General features: G+C 45.9%; 1 protein-coding gene across 1 annotated transcript in view; it reads right to left on the bottom strand.

Moving 5' to 3' along the window:
- Nucleotides 1-13,598, bottom strand: part of MSL3 (MSL complex subunit 3) — a 176,263-nt gene that overhangs the window by 88,334 nt on the left and 74,331 nt on the right. The window contains exons 6-7 of the mRNA XM_078657908.1: nt 662-784; nt 143-303 (exon numbers count right to left, since the gene is read on the bottom strand). Of these exons, the coding sequence (XP_078514034.1) occupies nt 143-303; nt 662-784 (284 nt within the window). The remainder of the gene's footprint in view (nt 1-142; nt 304-661; nt 785-13,598) is intronic.

Below are 13,598 nucleotides of genomic sequence, written 5' to 3'. Positions count from 1 at the left end.
GACAGCCCACCTAAATATTCTATTCCTATCAACAATCAAAGTTTGTTGGTTTGTAGACAGAGGCACTCGGATCAAAAACATAAAAAATGAGAGACACTGATACAGTGACCAATTAATGAACAGTACACCAAAGGACACTTACTTCTTTTCTGGTGGGATGTAGTGCAAATTCATATTAACGTTGGAAGTCGTTTGATGGTTTCGAAATCGCTCATTTGCTGAAAATGCTGCATTAATTGCAAAATGTTTCACATACGACTCTAAAATTGTGATAATATTGGTTTGACAAGGCAACTTCACCAGCTAAAATGATAAATCAAGGAAATGTTTACCATGATACAGAGACAAAGGGAGTAATTTAAGAATGTTAACACTTCAGACATTCTACTCAAAATATATGTCTACGGACTTTATACTGATCAGCAGCAATGTTAAAAGCATAACTTCTGGGAGCTATGTATGAAGTGACAAAGATAGATAAGAATTTAAAGAAAATTTGCAAGATGTCAAAAGTTGTGGATAATAATACTTAATCAAAAGGGAAAGGCAGACTATTATCAGTTACTTAGAATAATTTTAATTAGAAAATAAAGCTGAACTTATTAGATAGTAAAAATGCAATTTATAAGAAGGTGAAGGACTGAAAAGTGCCTTTTCATACCCTTTTTCTTTTGTTGATGTAGTAGCAGTCTTCCTCAAGCTTTTTCTTTAAAACCTCTGGAATTTCAATGCTTATTATTCTTTCTTCCATTTCTCTTTTTGAGTGAATATCTTGTTCCTCTTTCTAAAGTAAATGTTGTGACAGTAAAATTAGAGAGAGAATAAAGTATTAAGAAGTATACATTTTAAAGGATATAGTTTCTAGATTCAAGGATGTGCGAGAGTGTCGATGTGGTGGATTAGTGCACTATTGCATCCGAGCTACGTTTTGAGTAACATAAATACCCCTACATACATAGATAATACAGGTATGCAAATTGCCTACTGGACATCCTTCTACAAAGAATATATAAAAGTAAAAAAGGCAAACAAATTGGCCACATACTGTCAAGCTGAACTAATTTACTCTTGACTGAATCAAGACAGTTCAAGCATCAAACACAAGATCTTATCTAACACCCCCTCTTACGCCACGCTCCAGTGGCACCTCGTCCTGACAAGGGTAGTCCCCTCATCTTCAAGATGGAGGGAACTGAGATGTGTGCTTCACTTTGCCTCCCCCACATGCGGGGGGGGCAAATGTGGATACATCTCCCTTTCTCACTAGGTTTTCCCGCTAATTCTGCCATCAAAGTGAGGGACAGAAACAGTGGGAGCCAGCTACTGATAGCAGCAGTGGCGGCTGGGGGTAGCTAACAAACGCAGCAAGCCTTTAAAGCTACCCCTTCATGGACCCTACCCATCCTGGGGGAGGAGGCAGGACACCTCTGCCCCAGATGAGCTTTGTTTCAGGACACAAAGAGCAGAGGCTCTCTACACAGGGGTCAAGAAACCTGTCTAGTGGTGGCAGGTGGCTGGTAGCCAATGAGGACCCACAACAGGGCTGGTCGTTTTTCAGGAGATATCTCCAAGATGCCCTCTGAGTGCATCTTACATTAAATCCCACATCGGCATCAGTGTGGGTTTAATGTGCTCAGGAGTTTGGTACCAAACTTCCCAGTTTTCAGTGGAGCCATCATGGAGCTAAAGAGTTTGTAATGACAGACTCCCAGCCCCTATACTCAAAATGACTTCACTGCACTTAGGGGCATATTGGTCATGCAAATATGCCCTCACGGGTGGTAAGGTACACCCTGAATTTAGGGCTGTACGGCCTGCTGGAGGGGTGGCTTACCCTGGTCACAGGCAGTGTTGGTGGACATGGCATCCAGGGATCTATGGATTTAGCCTGAACCAAACCACGCAGCCTGTGTTGGGTGTTTAGGAGAGGAGTCTCTGAGGTGGCATAAGGAGCTTACATGTTGCCCAGAGGTGTGCCAACTGTGGAAAAGAACACATGCCCTGGGAACCTGATTGGCAGGGACCCAAGGAACCCTCAGTCAAATTGGCTTCATGTATCTAGCAAAAACTTAGAAGGTAACCATGCAAAAAGGGGCACTTTCCTATATACGTTCACTAACTTCTTCACATTTGGAGCAGTGGTAAATGCAGCAAACTGGCTAGAAAACTATGGTAGGGGATCATGAGCTAAAAGGTGGAGCAAGACTGGAGAACAGCCTGGAGTGGTTAACCAGTCTGGAGATTCAACTTACTAGTACATCCATTTCAAACATATTAAGCATGTTTTTATCTTTCATTACATTGTGAACTAGGAGAAGTCGGAAAAGCACATTTTGCCTAAGTAGAATAAGCAAAGGTCTTCAACTTTATTAGACACAGAGTGGAGCATCATTCCTTAACTCCTCCCATGCTCGTGACGAGCTCAGCTCGTCATGAGGCACGGTGGCGCTGAGCTCGTCAGGACACGCCGGCGCTCACACGCGGGGCTTATTCCCCTGCTGTGCTGAACGTTCTGAAAAACGGGCGTGGTCAGGACGAGCTCAGCTCGTCATGAGTACAGCGACACCGTGCAGCGTGACGAGCCGTGCTCGTCACAAGCACTGTGGCGCTGTGCCCCCTCCCCCCCACCCAGCACTGCGGGGGAATTAGCTTTGCGGCAAAGGTATTAAGAAATGAACAACCCAAGGATGTTTCTATAGCAAGTGACAATAACTTTCAGTACACAATCAAAGCAGGAATAATTTGTGGATTCTTGATATGAGATGGCAATGGAGAAGCATTAGGCAAGCAAATATAAACAAGGTTTTTTTCTCGTTTTAGACCATGAGAAAATCATGCAGTTCGCCACAGGCCTACTAAGAAAAGGTTACATACCTTTTATAATGTTGATTCTAAAGGATTATGTTATTACCATTGTAGTAGTAGATACGAAATTGTTCAGTTAATTAAAACTTACTTATAACACATATTACCTAAATATCATAATTTTAAAAAAAAGGTTTATAATACAGTTAAAATCTTTGTAATATTTTCAAAACTGCTAGGTAAAACTGATTTTTACCAGCACCGATCTACAGTTAGAACCTTTTATAAAATCTTATTGCACTTAATATGCCCATTGCGCATTAAATGTACTATTTACATCGTTGTGGATTAACATGAACTCAACATCAACTCATGGTATGTGAGCTTGTCTCCTAGTAAGTGTTTTGTAACAAGATCTCAAGACAATTATTCAGAAGGATTTATCGGCCAGGAGTGCTATTCAGGGCAATGAAGGTGAAGGGGTTATCTGTCACAGTATTGATCAGATGACTTAGCTACTCGGCTGACCAGCTAGACAAATAAATACAGGGTAACGACTACAAACACAGCAAAGTGTGATAATATTTTTACAGCTATTTTTTCACAAGTGATTTGAAATAACCATGAGTTTCCTTTAGATGGTTGGCCATATCCTAGTTTTACATACATGTTACAGGCCACAAACACTAACAAATTGAATATATGAGTGAAAGTTCATCCACACAGCTGCACAACACCAATCAAGTTAGAGACGCCTACTTGTTATGATCTTACTGAGCCAGTAAGTCACTCCCATGGCCGTCTGACTTAAACTAGCAACTTATTTCCCTCTATATGAGAGCATAAATATTCCCTGATTTTCTTTAGACTAACATGCTTCACTACCCCACACTTAAACATCCCTACAAACTACATAAAAAGCATCTGGTTGAGTATAGTATAAGTAGAGGTTCTATCTATCTGACAGAACAGTACAAGGAATAGAAGCACGACAAATCTTACGGGACAATGGGGACTATTGCATTATTATTTCATACTCTGCAATTTGATTAAACATTATTTACCATACATTTGATCGAGCAAATACAATGTATTCTACAGGGTAGATGGGGTGTAGCATTACCTATTCTCCAGAAGAGGGATGTTTATTTGCAATAGATGAGCAGGGATGCTCACTGGGTGCCACAATTGCATGGTCTTTTGACAACAATAGTAGGGTGTGAGTTTATGAGTTGTGGGATCATATGCAAGACCAATAGCATTACTCAATGAATCATACTTATTTTTATTCCAGTTCATGTTTTAATCCCCTTAGGAACTGGGATGGAAATCTAAAAACATCTAACAGATATTGATTGATTCAACCCTTTTTTCACAGGGTGAATATAACCTAGCAAATCACCAAGCAGGATTGTGAGGAAGATATCCCAACTAGTACCAATTTTCTCCCACTCCTGCAAGGATTCTCTATATTTGTATTTCTTTTTTTGTATTTCTTTATTAAATTTTAACCATGAAGTACAGAGGTGCATATATAATTTTCTGCATAATACGCCCTTTCACAATACATTCAAGTTGAACCATAAACAACAATCTCTACCATTTCCAACGCTCTTTATTAGAGTAGATTGAGTAACACATACCTATGGTTCCCTCTAAAAGCCCTCTGCTGCCCTCCTCGCCCAGATCCCTGGTGAACAGCAATAAATTTGCAGCTACACAGCATAATAGTGAATGTCCCTATCATTGAGGAAGGGGGAGTGTTCCCGTTGCCCCCTTCTACTGCATATGGGGAAATCTATTATCGTCTCCACACCATCCTTAGTCTCATTCTAAATCTGCAGCGCTGTCTAAATGCCAGCAGCCTATCTTATGTTGCATGAATCGGTCACATCTCTTAGGTATGCCTGTAAGGAAGCCTAAATATCCAGTGGGCGGGAGGTCAGAGGCAAAAGCTCTGCATACGTGGTCAGTTGTTTCCTTCATTGTTTTAGATGACCCATCTGGCATCTTCACGCTCCTGACCCCGTTCCGCCGCGGCATTGTGCCGTTTGCACGGAGGGTCTTACTGCGAGCGCTACATACTGTACTACTTCCGGCCTGCCACAGAGATCCCGCAGGTTAGCGGGCTAGTTATTTCCCTCCCTAGATCTATTTAAGATGAAGAACGGACGGAGGCGCAGCGGATGCGCCAAAGGCAAGCCCGTCTGCGCCCGTCCGGGACCAGGGGCCAGTGATAATGCCTGTTTGGTCACTTACCTCTGGTCTGACCTCCATAAGTTCCAACACAACGGGCCCTTGAATCCTTGTGCTGGGAGGGCAGCCTTGGACTGTGGTATTTTAATTCCCCGCAGGCCCCTCCCTAGCCCACATGCACCCTGTGCCACCTATCAGTCCCGTGAGCACCCCCAGCCGCCCTCCGGCACCATGCCCCTGGATACTGATTCTCTTGTGGTGACTTACCTAAATACGCGTTCAATAGTGAAGCACCAACTCGAGATCTTCCAGCTGCTGGATGCCAACAAGACGGATATCCTTCTTCTATCAGAAACGTGGCTGACAGATGACTCCGCCCCAGATATCCTTGCTGCTATTCCCGCCGGATACTATATATTGCAAACTAATAGGCCTCCGGGTAAAGCGGGGGGGGGAGGGGGGTTGCAGCCATTATCCGTCAACAGTATAAATTCACGACCCTGGAAAGCGTTACTCTTCCTAGGGTGGATAGTCTCTTCCTCTCCGAGGTCTTCTTTTATCTGCGCCCTCTTCTATCGTCCCCCAGATCATATGCCTCTGTTTCCTCAGCAGTTTGGTGACCTATTTTCCCAGCTTGTAATTAACCATGCTAAGATTGTCATTATTGGGAATTTTAATTACTGGCCCACAGACACTCGTGAAAGTAGTCTCTCGGAAGAGTTCTCCAACCTCCTGCTTGGAATGAACTGTTCCCAACATGTTAAGGTAGCTACGCATACCAAGGGACACATCCTGGACCAAGTTTGGACCTCTAATATTGACATTTCCCCCTCCTTATCTCCCCTTGTTCCTGGTCTGATCACTTTTTTATTTCTTTCACCTTGGCTCATATCTCTCCCACTCCCCCGACTCTGGCTAGCAACCTCTCGGCTCGAAATTGGAAACAAGCCAATCTGGACGAATTCCATTCTTTATTGCCTGTTTCCGCCCCCAGTGGTCAGGCCTCGGTTGCCTGTCAGGCCTCCTGCCTTGAGCTGTGGTTGGAATCAGTCAGTGATAGGGTCGCACCTTTGAAAATAATAAAAACCAAACGCCCTCATGACGCCCAACGCCGGTTCACTGAAAAATTAAAGAGAGACAAATTGGCCCTTCGTCAGGCTGAACGCCATTGGAGACGTACATATGGCCCTGAAGAGAAATCCATATATGTTGCTTTGTTAAAACAATACAAAAACTCTATCCTCCAAGCCAAAACAACATATTTCTCTCAAAAGATCATTGATTCAGCCTCTAAGGCAAAAGATTTTTTTTCCATCGTCAATGAACTTACACTACCTGATCGGGTGACTGCACAACCTAGCCCTTCACAGACACTTTGTGATTCACTTCATTTCTATTTTATTAATAAAATCACTACTATAAAAGACAACATCCCAACTCCCTCTTACCCCATCTCCCCGGTTTTGCCCCCCAAGAATACATTACTTTTGGATGTTTTTCCTCCCATTTCCATGACAGACTTTGTGGCTTTACTGAACAAAGTGAGCTCGGGCTCACCTAATGACTGCTGCCCTCTTCTTAAGGAGGCTTTTCTTGCTTGCCCTGACCCCCCGCTTGCACTGCTTAATGAATCCTTAGCAACAGCATAGTCCCTGACTCCTTCAAACGCGCGGTTGTGGTCCCCATTTTGAAAAAAACGAACGCCGACCCTCTGGTCTTAAGCAATTTTCGGCCCATTTCCCTCCTCCCTTATCTTGGGAAGATTTTGGAGGCCCACGTCACTAGCTGTCTTAGCTTATTTATTGAGAAATCTCAGTTTCTTGATGCTCAGCAGGCGGGCTTTAGGCCAGCCCATTCTACCGAAGCCGTCATTCTGTCCGTGATGGATGAGCTTAGGAAGGGCGCCGATAAGAACATCTTCCAGGCACTTGTGCTACTGGACTTATCGGCGGCCTTTGACACAGTCGATCACGAAATTTTGATCGACCGTGTCAATAATGCTGGTGTCCAGGGTTTAGCGCTAAGGTGGATCAGATCCTTTCTGCATCAGCGCACCCAGGCGGTTCACCTATCCACTTTTGCGGCATCTCACTCTAATCTGTCCTGCAGAGTCCCTCAGGGCTCGGCCTTATCCCCTCTTCTGTTCAACCTCTATATGCAACCCCTGATAGCTTCCCTCTGCAATAGCCCGGTCACCATCTTTAACTATGCTGATGACCTTCAGCTGGTCTTCACCCTCGACTCCACCCCGGTTTCCCGTACTAACTTTCAATCCATCATGCTCTCTATTAGTGAATGGATGTACCACAGCCAGTTGAAGCTCAACCCCGATAAAATGGAGCTAGTCCTTACGGGTGGGCCTGCCAACCCCTGGAATGCTAGCTCCTGGCCTTCTTCTCTGGGTTCCCCTCCTCATCCTGCCGATTCGGTGAAGAGTCTTGGCGTCATCATTTGTAAAGATCGGTCAATGAAGCCTCAAATCAACGCAGTTACCTCTTCCTGCTTTTTTCATCTTCGCAGAATTCGCAAGATCTGCAGGTTTCTGACCAAGGAGGCTCTTATACTTGTCATCATGGCCTTGATTACTTCCCGTATCGATTACGCCAACACTCTCTATGTTGGGATCCCAGCTTACCAGCTCCGCCGGTTGCAGCTGGTGCAAAACCAGGCAGCGAGGCTTGTTTTTCGTCAGCCCAAACACCAACATGTCTCTCCACTGCTGAAGAGCCTCCATTGGCTCCCGGTGGCAAAACGCTGCAGTTTTAAACTTGGGTGCACCATCCTTAAGGCTTTATCTGATCAGGGCCCGGCATTAATTGCTTCCAGAATCCTTCGCTATGCCCCCTCACGCGACCTTCGCTCTTCCTCCCACAACTTGCTCACTATTCCTGCGTTTAAGCGAAAAAAACACGGTGGCCTCCGATTTTCATTTCTGGCCCCCAAGCTGTGGAATTCTCTCCCGAGTAACCTCAGACTCACTACCAGCTATGGTTTCTTCAGGAAACTCCTTAAAACGCACTTGTTCCAACAAGCCTATGAGTAGCCACGCATCCTTCTTTTCCCCTTTCGTCCCTAGCGCCATGAAACCGGTGACCGTGCGCTGTACAAATATTTTTAACATAACATAACATAACTTAGATCGATTATCCAATCCTTAAATTTGGGGGCCTCCCTCTGCTCTAATGACATGCAACCCTGCGGTTCGCCAGTAACAGTCCTAGATAAATGAATTTCCTATGTGTATCTGGGAGTTCCTTTGTATAGCCTAACAGCGCTATAAGTGGAGTGAGAGTGATGGGGTACCCACCATTTCATACAGCGCCATCTCCACTTCTATCCAGTACTGATGCACCTTTTCGCATTGCCAGGTCAGGTGCAAAAATCCTGCCTCCTTCAGCGTGCATCAGTCGCAACGGTCCTCGGGTCATAATTTGTACCTATGCAGCTTTACCGGTGTATAGTATACTTGATGTAAGAATTTGAAATGTATGATACGCAACCGTCTGTAAGCCATTATCATGCTTGCCTGCGTGAAGCAGTAGAGCCATTGCCCATCAGTAAGGGGTTTGCTTAGTTCCGAGTCCCAGCTATGTCTGGAACTCGCCTATGTGTCTGGCCACTCCGCAAGGGGAGTCCGGTAAAGTCTGGAAACTGCATGTGCTGGACTCGGTGACTGCAGTAGATTGTGTAATGTCGTAAATGTGGTGGGCTCATGAGGGAAGCTAGTTGTAAAGGAGCGGACGTCCTGCTGTAGTCTGAGATATAAAAATAATTCTAGTGGTGTTGGGGACCTCTCGCTGAATAGGTCACTATGGCATTTAAATTGTACTTCATGATATAGATCTCCCCACATATTAATCCCTCTCTCTTACTCTGCATGGTGCAGCATAACCCCTCATGGGTGACAGGGAACAGATGATGAAACGGGAGGGAGACAAGGAGAATATAATAGGGGTTTGCATAGCTGTCGTGCTAGTCTCCTCCACAAAAGATTAGGGCATGCAACAGTGGAGTAGGTGATCTCTTCTCGTGGGACTCTAGCTCCCAAGTAGGAGGACAATGGCTAAGTGGGGCATATATGGAGGTGGATTGAGTCAATAGGCCGCATAGTGGGTCTGTGCGCAAAGATAATAGAGTTCCATATCAGGCGCATCGAAGCCCCCAAGTGCAAATGGGAGGGTGTCTTCCAATTGACTCTGGGGTGTCTACCCCCCCCCCCCACCTTCAAGTTAGTTGAAGTAGTTGCATTTGCAACTTTTAAAAGAATGTTCTTCCTGGGGAGGGGAGGGGAGAGGGGGGGTTGGGGGAACGGGGGATGTTGAGAAAAAATATAAAAGCTTTGGAAGGATAACTATTTTGATAAGGGAGATCCGGCCCGCCAAGGGCAGAGGCTCTGTTATCCAGCGTGATATTGAAGTTGCGATGGAGGTTATGGATGTGCCACAATTTGCCTGCAGTGTTTCCTCCCTGTCCCTAGAGACTGTCAACCCCAGATATTTCACCTCCGTTTCACACCACTGCAAAGGATAATCCATAGAAAATGTTGCTTTCTTCGAGTGTAGGAAGCTGGCTCTGTGTATACTATACCAAAGTGAGGTATAGTGTTCACAGAGTCCAGTGGAATCCCAAAGGTAGGCAGAGGTAAAAGTAGATAGCACCTTATTCTCTATTTGTGGTAGTGTGGGCGAGCAGTAAGGCTTTATCAGAGGGTAGTGTTAAGCATTTGTTGTTCACACTCAATCAGCAAATGATTGTCACACACTTAAAGACTGAACTCAGACCATTTTTGTTTGTATAAACATATTCTTTTAGTTATTTTATTTCCTAGAACCAAGCCAGCCTGGCACAGGTAAGTGACTTATACTTTGCAGTAATAATACACTTTGGATTGTAAGAATATACAGTTGGAATTGCAGTTGTGTATATACTTTACTTTGATTACAGTAGAACTGCTAGTAATGCAATGCTTTGAAATATTGTACATATACTTTGTATTGGCTTTTCAATAGAATGTCAAGTAGATTACTCTGCAGATTACTTTTCTCACACAGTGTAGTATGCCTGGATACCGCACTGGGATATTTCCAGTAAACAGGTAAGTAAAAGCGTTTTTGTTATTTGGTTACAGTTTTAGAGACTGGTATAGATTTTCCAACTCCACACTTCGAAACGTTTCATAGAAAAACAGTCAATGTTATCCTATGGGAGATAATAGTATTATCGGTTCAGAGGTAAGTACTTTGTTGTGGGAGTTGGGTTTCCGAAGTTAGACTCAGGGTCCCCCAGGGTCAAGGATGCACTCTTGTTACACCCTCAGCGGCACTAGGATGGCCGGGTGCTGAGGCCCAATGTTATCCAATGGGGTAAGGGGGACTCCGGTTGGTGGCTGCCTACGAGCAGGCCACAAGGTTGTGGGAGCAAAGCTCTTGCTGTTAGGAATAGGGTAAAGGGGGATCAAGTTTAGCACACAATGTGCACCTGCAGCAGTGGCTGGGTGCTGTGTTGGCGTCAGGTGCCCTGTTGTTTTCAATGGGGGTTTTAGTTTTCAGCTGCAGGCTCGGTATAAGAAAACTTCCGGGAGGAACCAACAACTGGGTAGGTAAGTTGGAGGGCTCGGGGACGTAGGTGAAACCTCAGGTTCTTTTCTCCAGTGTGCAGGGCGGCTAGGTGCAGGGATGTCTTTTGAGGTTGGATTTCACCTTACCGTGCCACTGGCGGTTGGGGGGGCGGTCTCAGTGCAGAGACTGCAGACAATATCAGGGAGTCCTGGAGGGGTCAACCAACAGTGGGCTCAGACTCTGGAGAGCTGTGGAACCTCGCTGGGACTGGTGGGCCACTCGGACCATAGGGAGCAGTGGTGGTTCCAGGCGTCTGGTTTCTTTGTCCTCACCAAGCTCAGAGTCATTCTTGGCTGTTTCTTTTAAACAGAGCTGCTGTTCACAGGAGATCCGTTGTTTGTTGAAGGCAGCCAGTTCTCCCAGGGTTCTGGAGGTCGCTGACTGCAGGACAGGACAACTTCTGGCTCAGGAACTTTGGAAACTGCAGACGGCCGTAGGGCTGGGGCCAAGTTCTTTGTTCTCTGCAGTCTCCTCTGCACGGCGTCTTCTTTTGTCCTTCTTCTTCGTAGGCTGCGGTAATCTGAGTTCTTGGTTCAGGGCTGCCCCCTAAATACTATATTTAGGGGCCTCGAGGTCATTAGCCAATGGGCTACTGACCTTACGGTGACTACACCCTTGGGGTGCTCACCCCACGTGGAGGAGAGAGCACAATCCCTAATCCTGATTGGGTAGTGTCTGCCATCTGCAAGATGGCGGGCACTGAAGAGTGGGCTTCACCTCGCCTCCCCCACCTGAGTGGTGGGGTTGGCAGAGGTGGGCACACCTTCTGGGCTGGCAAATTTGTCCTGCTTGTCTTCCTGCCGAAAATGAGGGGAGACTGGAAGGGGGCCTGCTTCAGTTAGCAGGAAAGGCGGAGGGTTGTATTACAAAGGCTGCAAGGCCTTTGAAGCTCCCCTGCCATAGATGGCTCTTCCTGGCCTGGGGGTGGTGTGAACACCTCGCCCAGGAAAGGCTTTGTTTCTGGGCTCAGGGAGTGAAGGCTCCCACCCTAAGGGTCCAGAAACATGTCTCATGATGGCAGGCTGGTGAGTACCAGTCAGGGAACCCACCAGAGGCTGGTCGTTTTTTAGGGGGTCTCTCTAAGATGCCCTCGGAGTACATTTTTCATTATAATCCCACACTGGCATCAGTGTGGGTTTAATGTGCTGAGAAGTTTGATACCAAACTTCCCAGTTTTCAATAAAGCCATTATGGTGCTGTGGAGTTCGTAATGACAAACTCCCAGCACCATATACTCTTAAAGACATTACTGCACTTACACAGTCTAAGGATTGGCTTAGACACTGTAGGGGTACAGGGCTCATGCACCTGTACGCTCACCACTGGTATAGAGCAGCCAGCAAGAAGGGTGGCTGACCTATGCCAGGGCAGTGGGTTGTAGGCATGGCACACAGGGATGTGTACCATGTACATTGCCTCTAAGCGTGGCACAATCGGTGCTGCAGCCCTTAGAGGCCTTACCTGGCCACAGTGCCCTTGGTACTTTTACAAGGGACTTGCCTGTGACCAGAGAGGTGCCAATTGGGGGTACAAAGTACAGTTTTGGGGAAAGAACACAGGCCATGGGAACCTGATTGGCAGGGACCAAGGGCACATCAAGTCAAAGTCCATCAGTAGTCTTGCAAAAAGTGGAATGAGGGGAAACAGCTGCGATTTGCTCTAATTCATTTTAATCCCTGAAAATGCAAAAAGAACAAATGATGGACAAAATGCAGAACAATGTCATACATTTACCCCAGTACAGAGATCCGGGCCTAAATCCATCGTTCTTTTGCTCACCATGCCATTCCAGTTTGAACCCAGCCATATGCAAATCAGTCTTGACCCTGTGCCTCATGGGAACAGTCCAGCCCGAACTGCCAGGCCAGGTCTTCCCTGAACTGGAAACAAGCATCCTAGGACCAGTTTTGGGGTTTCACCCCTCATCAGCCGGGATAGCTTGACTCCAGTAGCATGGAGAGCACAGGACCCATGTCTGGGCATACCCGTCCCACTTGGGGTGACAAATGCAAAAAGAACAAAGCCCTTTTAAAGAAACCCAATTTGGATCCAGAAGACTGGGCAAACTATCGACCCATCTCCTTGCTGCCTGGAGTAAGTAAATTAGCGGAGAAGCACACTAATTCGATTTTATCTGCCTTTCTGAAAAACAATAATCGTCTTCATCTCACTCAGACAGGATTCAGATTTCAACAGGGCACCGAAACGGCTCTTCTTGCCGTAGTAGAGGAAACCAGGAAGATCCTCGATAACGGAGGCTGCGCGGCCCTAATTCTATTTCAGTTCATCACAGCCTTCTATACAGTAAATCACCATCTGATGATCCAAAGACTTAGGGAGGCTGGAGTGACGTAGCATTAAAATGGCTACAGTCCTTCCTTCAAAACAGGGTCTTTACAGTCTTTGAAGAAGAATCCTCCTCGAAACAAATACCTCTGACATGTGGGGTCCCACAGGGATGTTCTCTAAGCCCCACTATGTTCAATGTTTACATGATCTCACTGGCAGAAACTGTATGCCCATTCGGTGTACAGATCGTCACATATGCTGATGATACCCAGTTAGTTATCTCCATGAAGCAACACAACCAACATGGTCCTGACCTAGCCTCTTGCCTTGAGAAGGTTTTTAATTGGATGAACAATTCATTTTTAAAACTCAATGGATCAAAGACCGAACTCTTGCTCTTGGGGAAGTCCACCCCTCTAAACATAGACCTCCTCTGGCCTGGCTGCCAAGGTTGCCCCCCTAACACAAAAAAAAAATTAAAAGTCTAGGGGTCTGGCTTGACTGTAACCTTGATTTCAAGGAACAATCACGCAAAGTGGCAGCCAGCTGCTGCTATGGCCTTCTAAGAATGATCAGAAGGATACTCCCCCGTTACCCTTTGCCTCCAGACGGCTGCTAGTCCAAGCTCTTATTCTATCTTGACTGGACTATGCTAATGGTGTGTACCTGGGAGCCCCTCAGGCCACCATC

Source organism: Lissotriton helveticus, chromosome 8 (genome assembly GCF_964261635.1).
Source record: "Lissotriton helveticus chromosome 8, aLisHel1.1, whole genome shotgun sequence".
In the NCBI taxonomy this organism is placed as follows: Eukaryota; Metazoa; Chordata; class Amphibia; order Caudata; family Salamandridae; genus Lissotriton; species Lissotriton helveticus.
The sequence above is the reverse complement of the archived record's forward strand: the minus strand, read 5'-3'. Positions and strand labels throughout refer to the sequence as shown.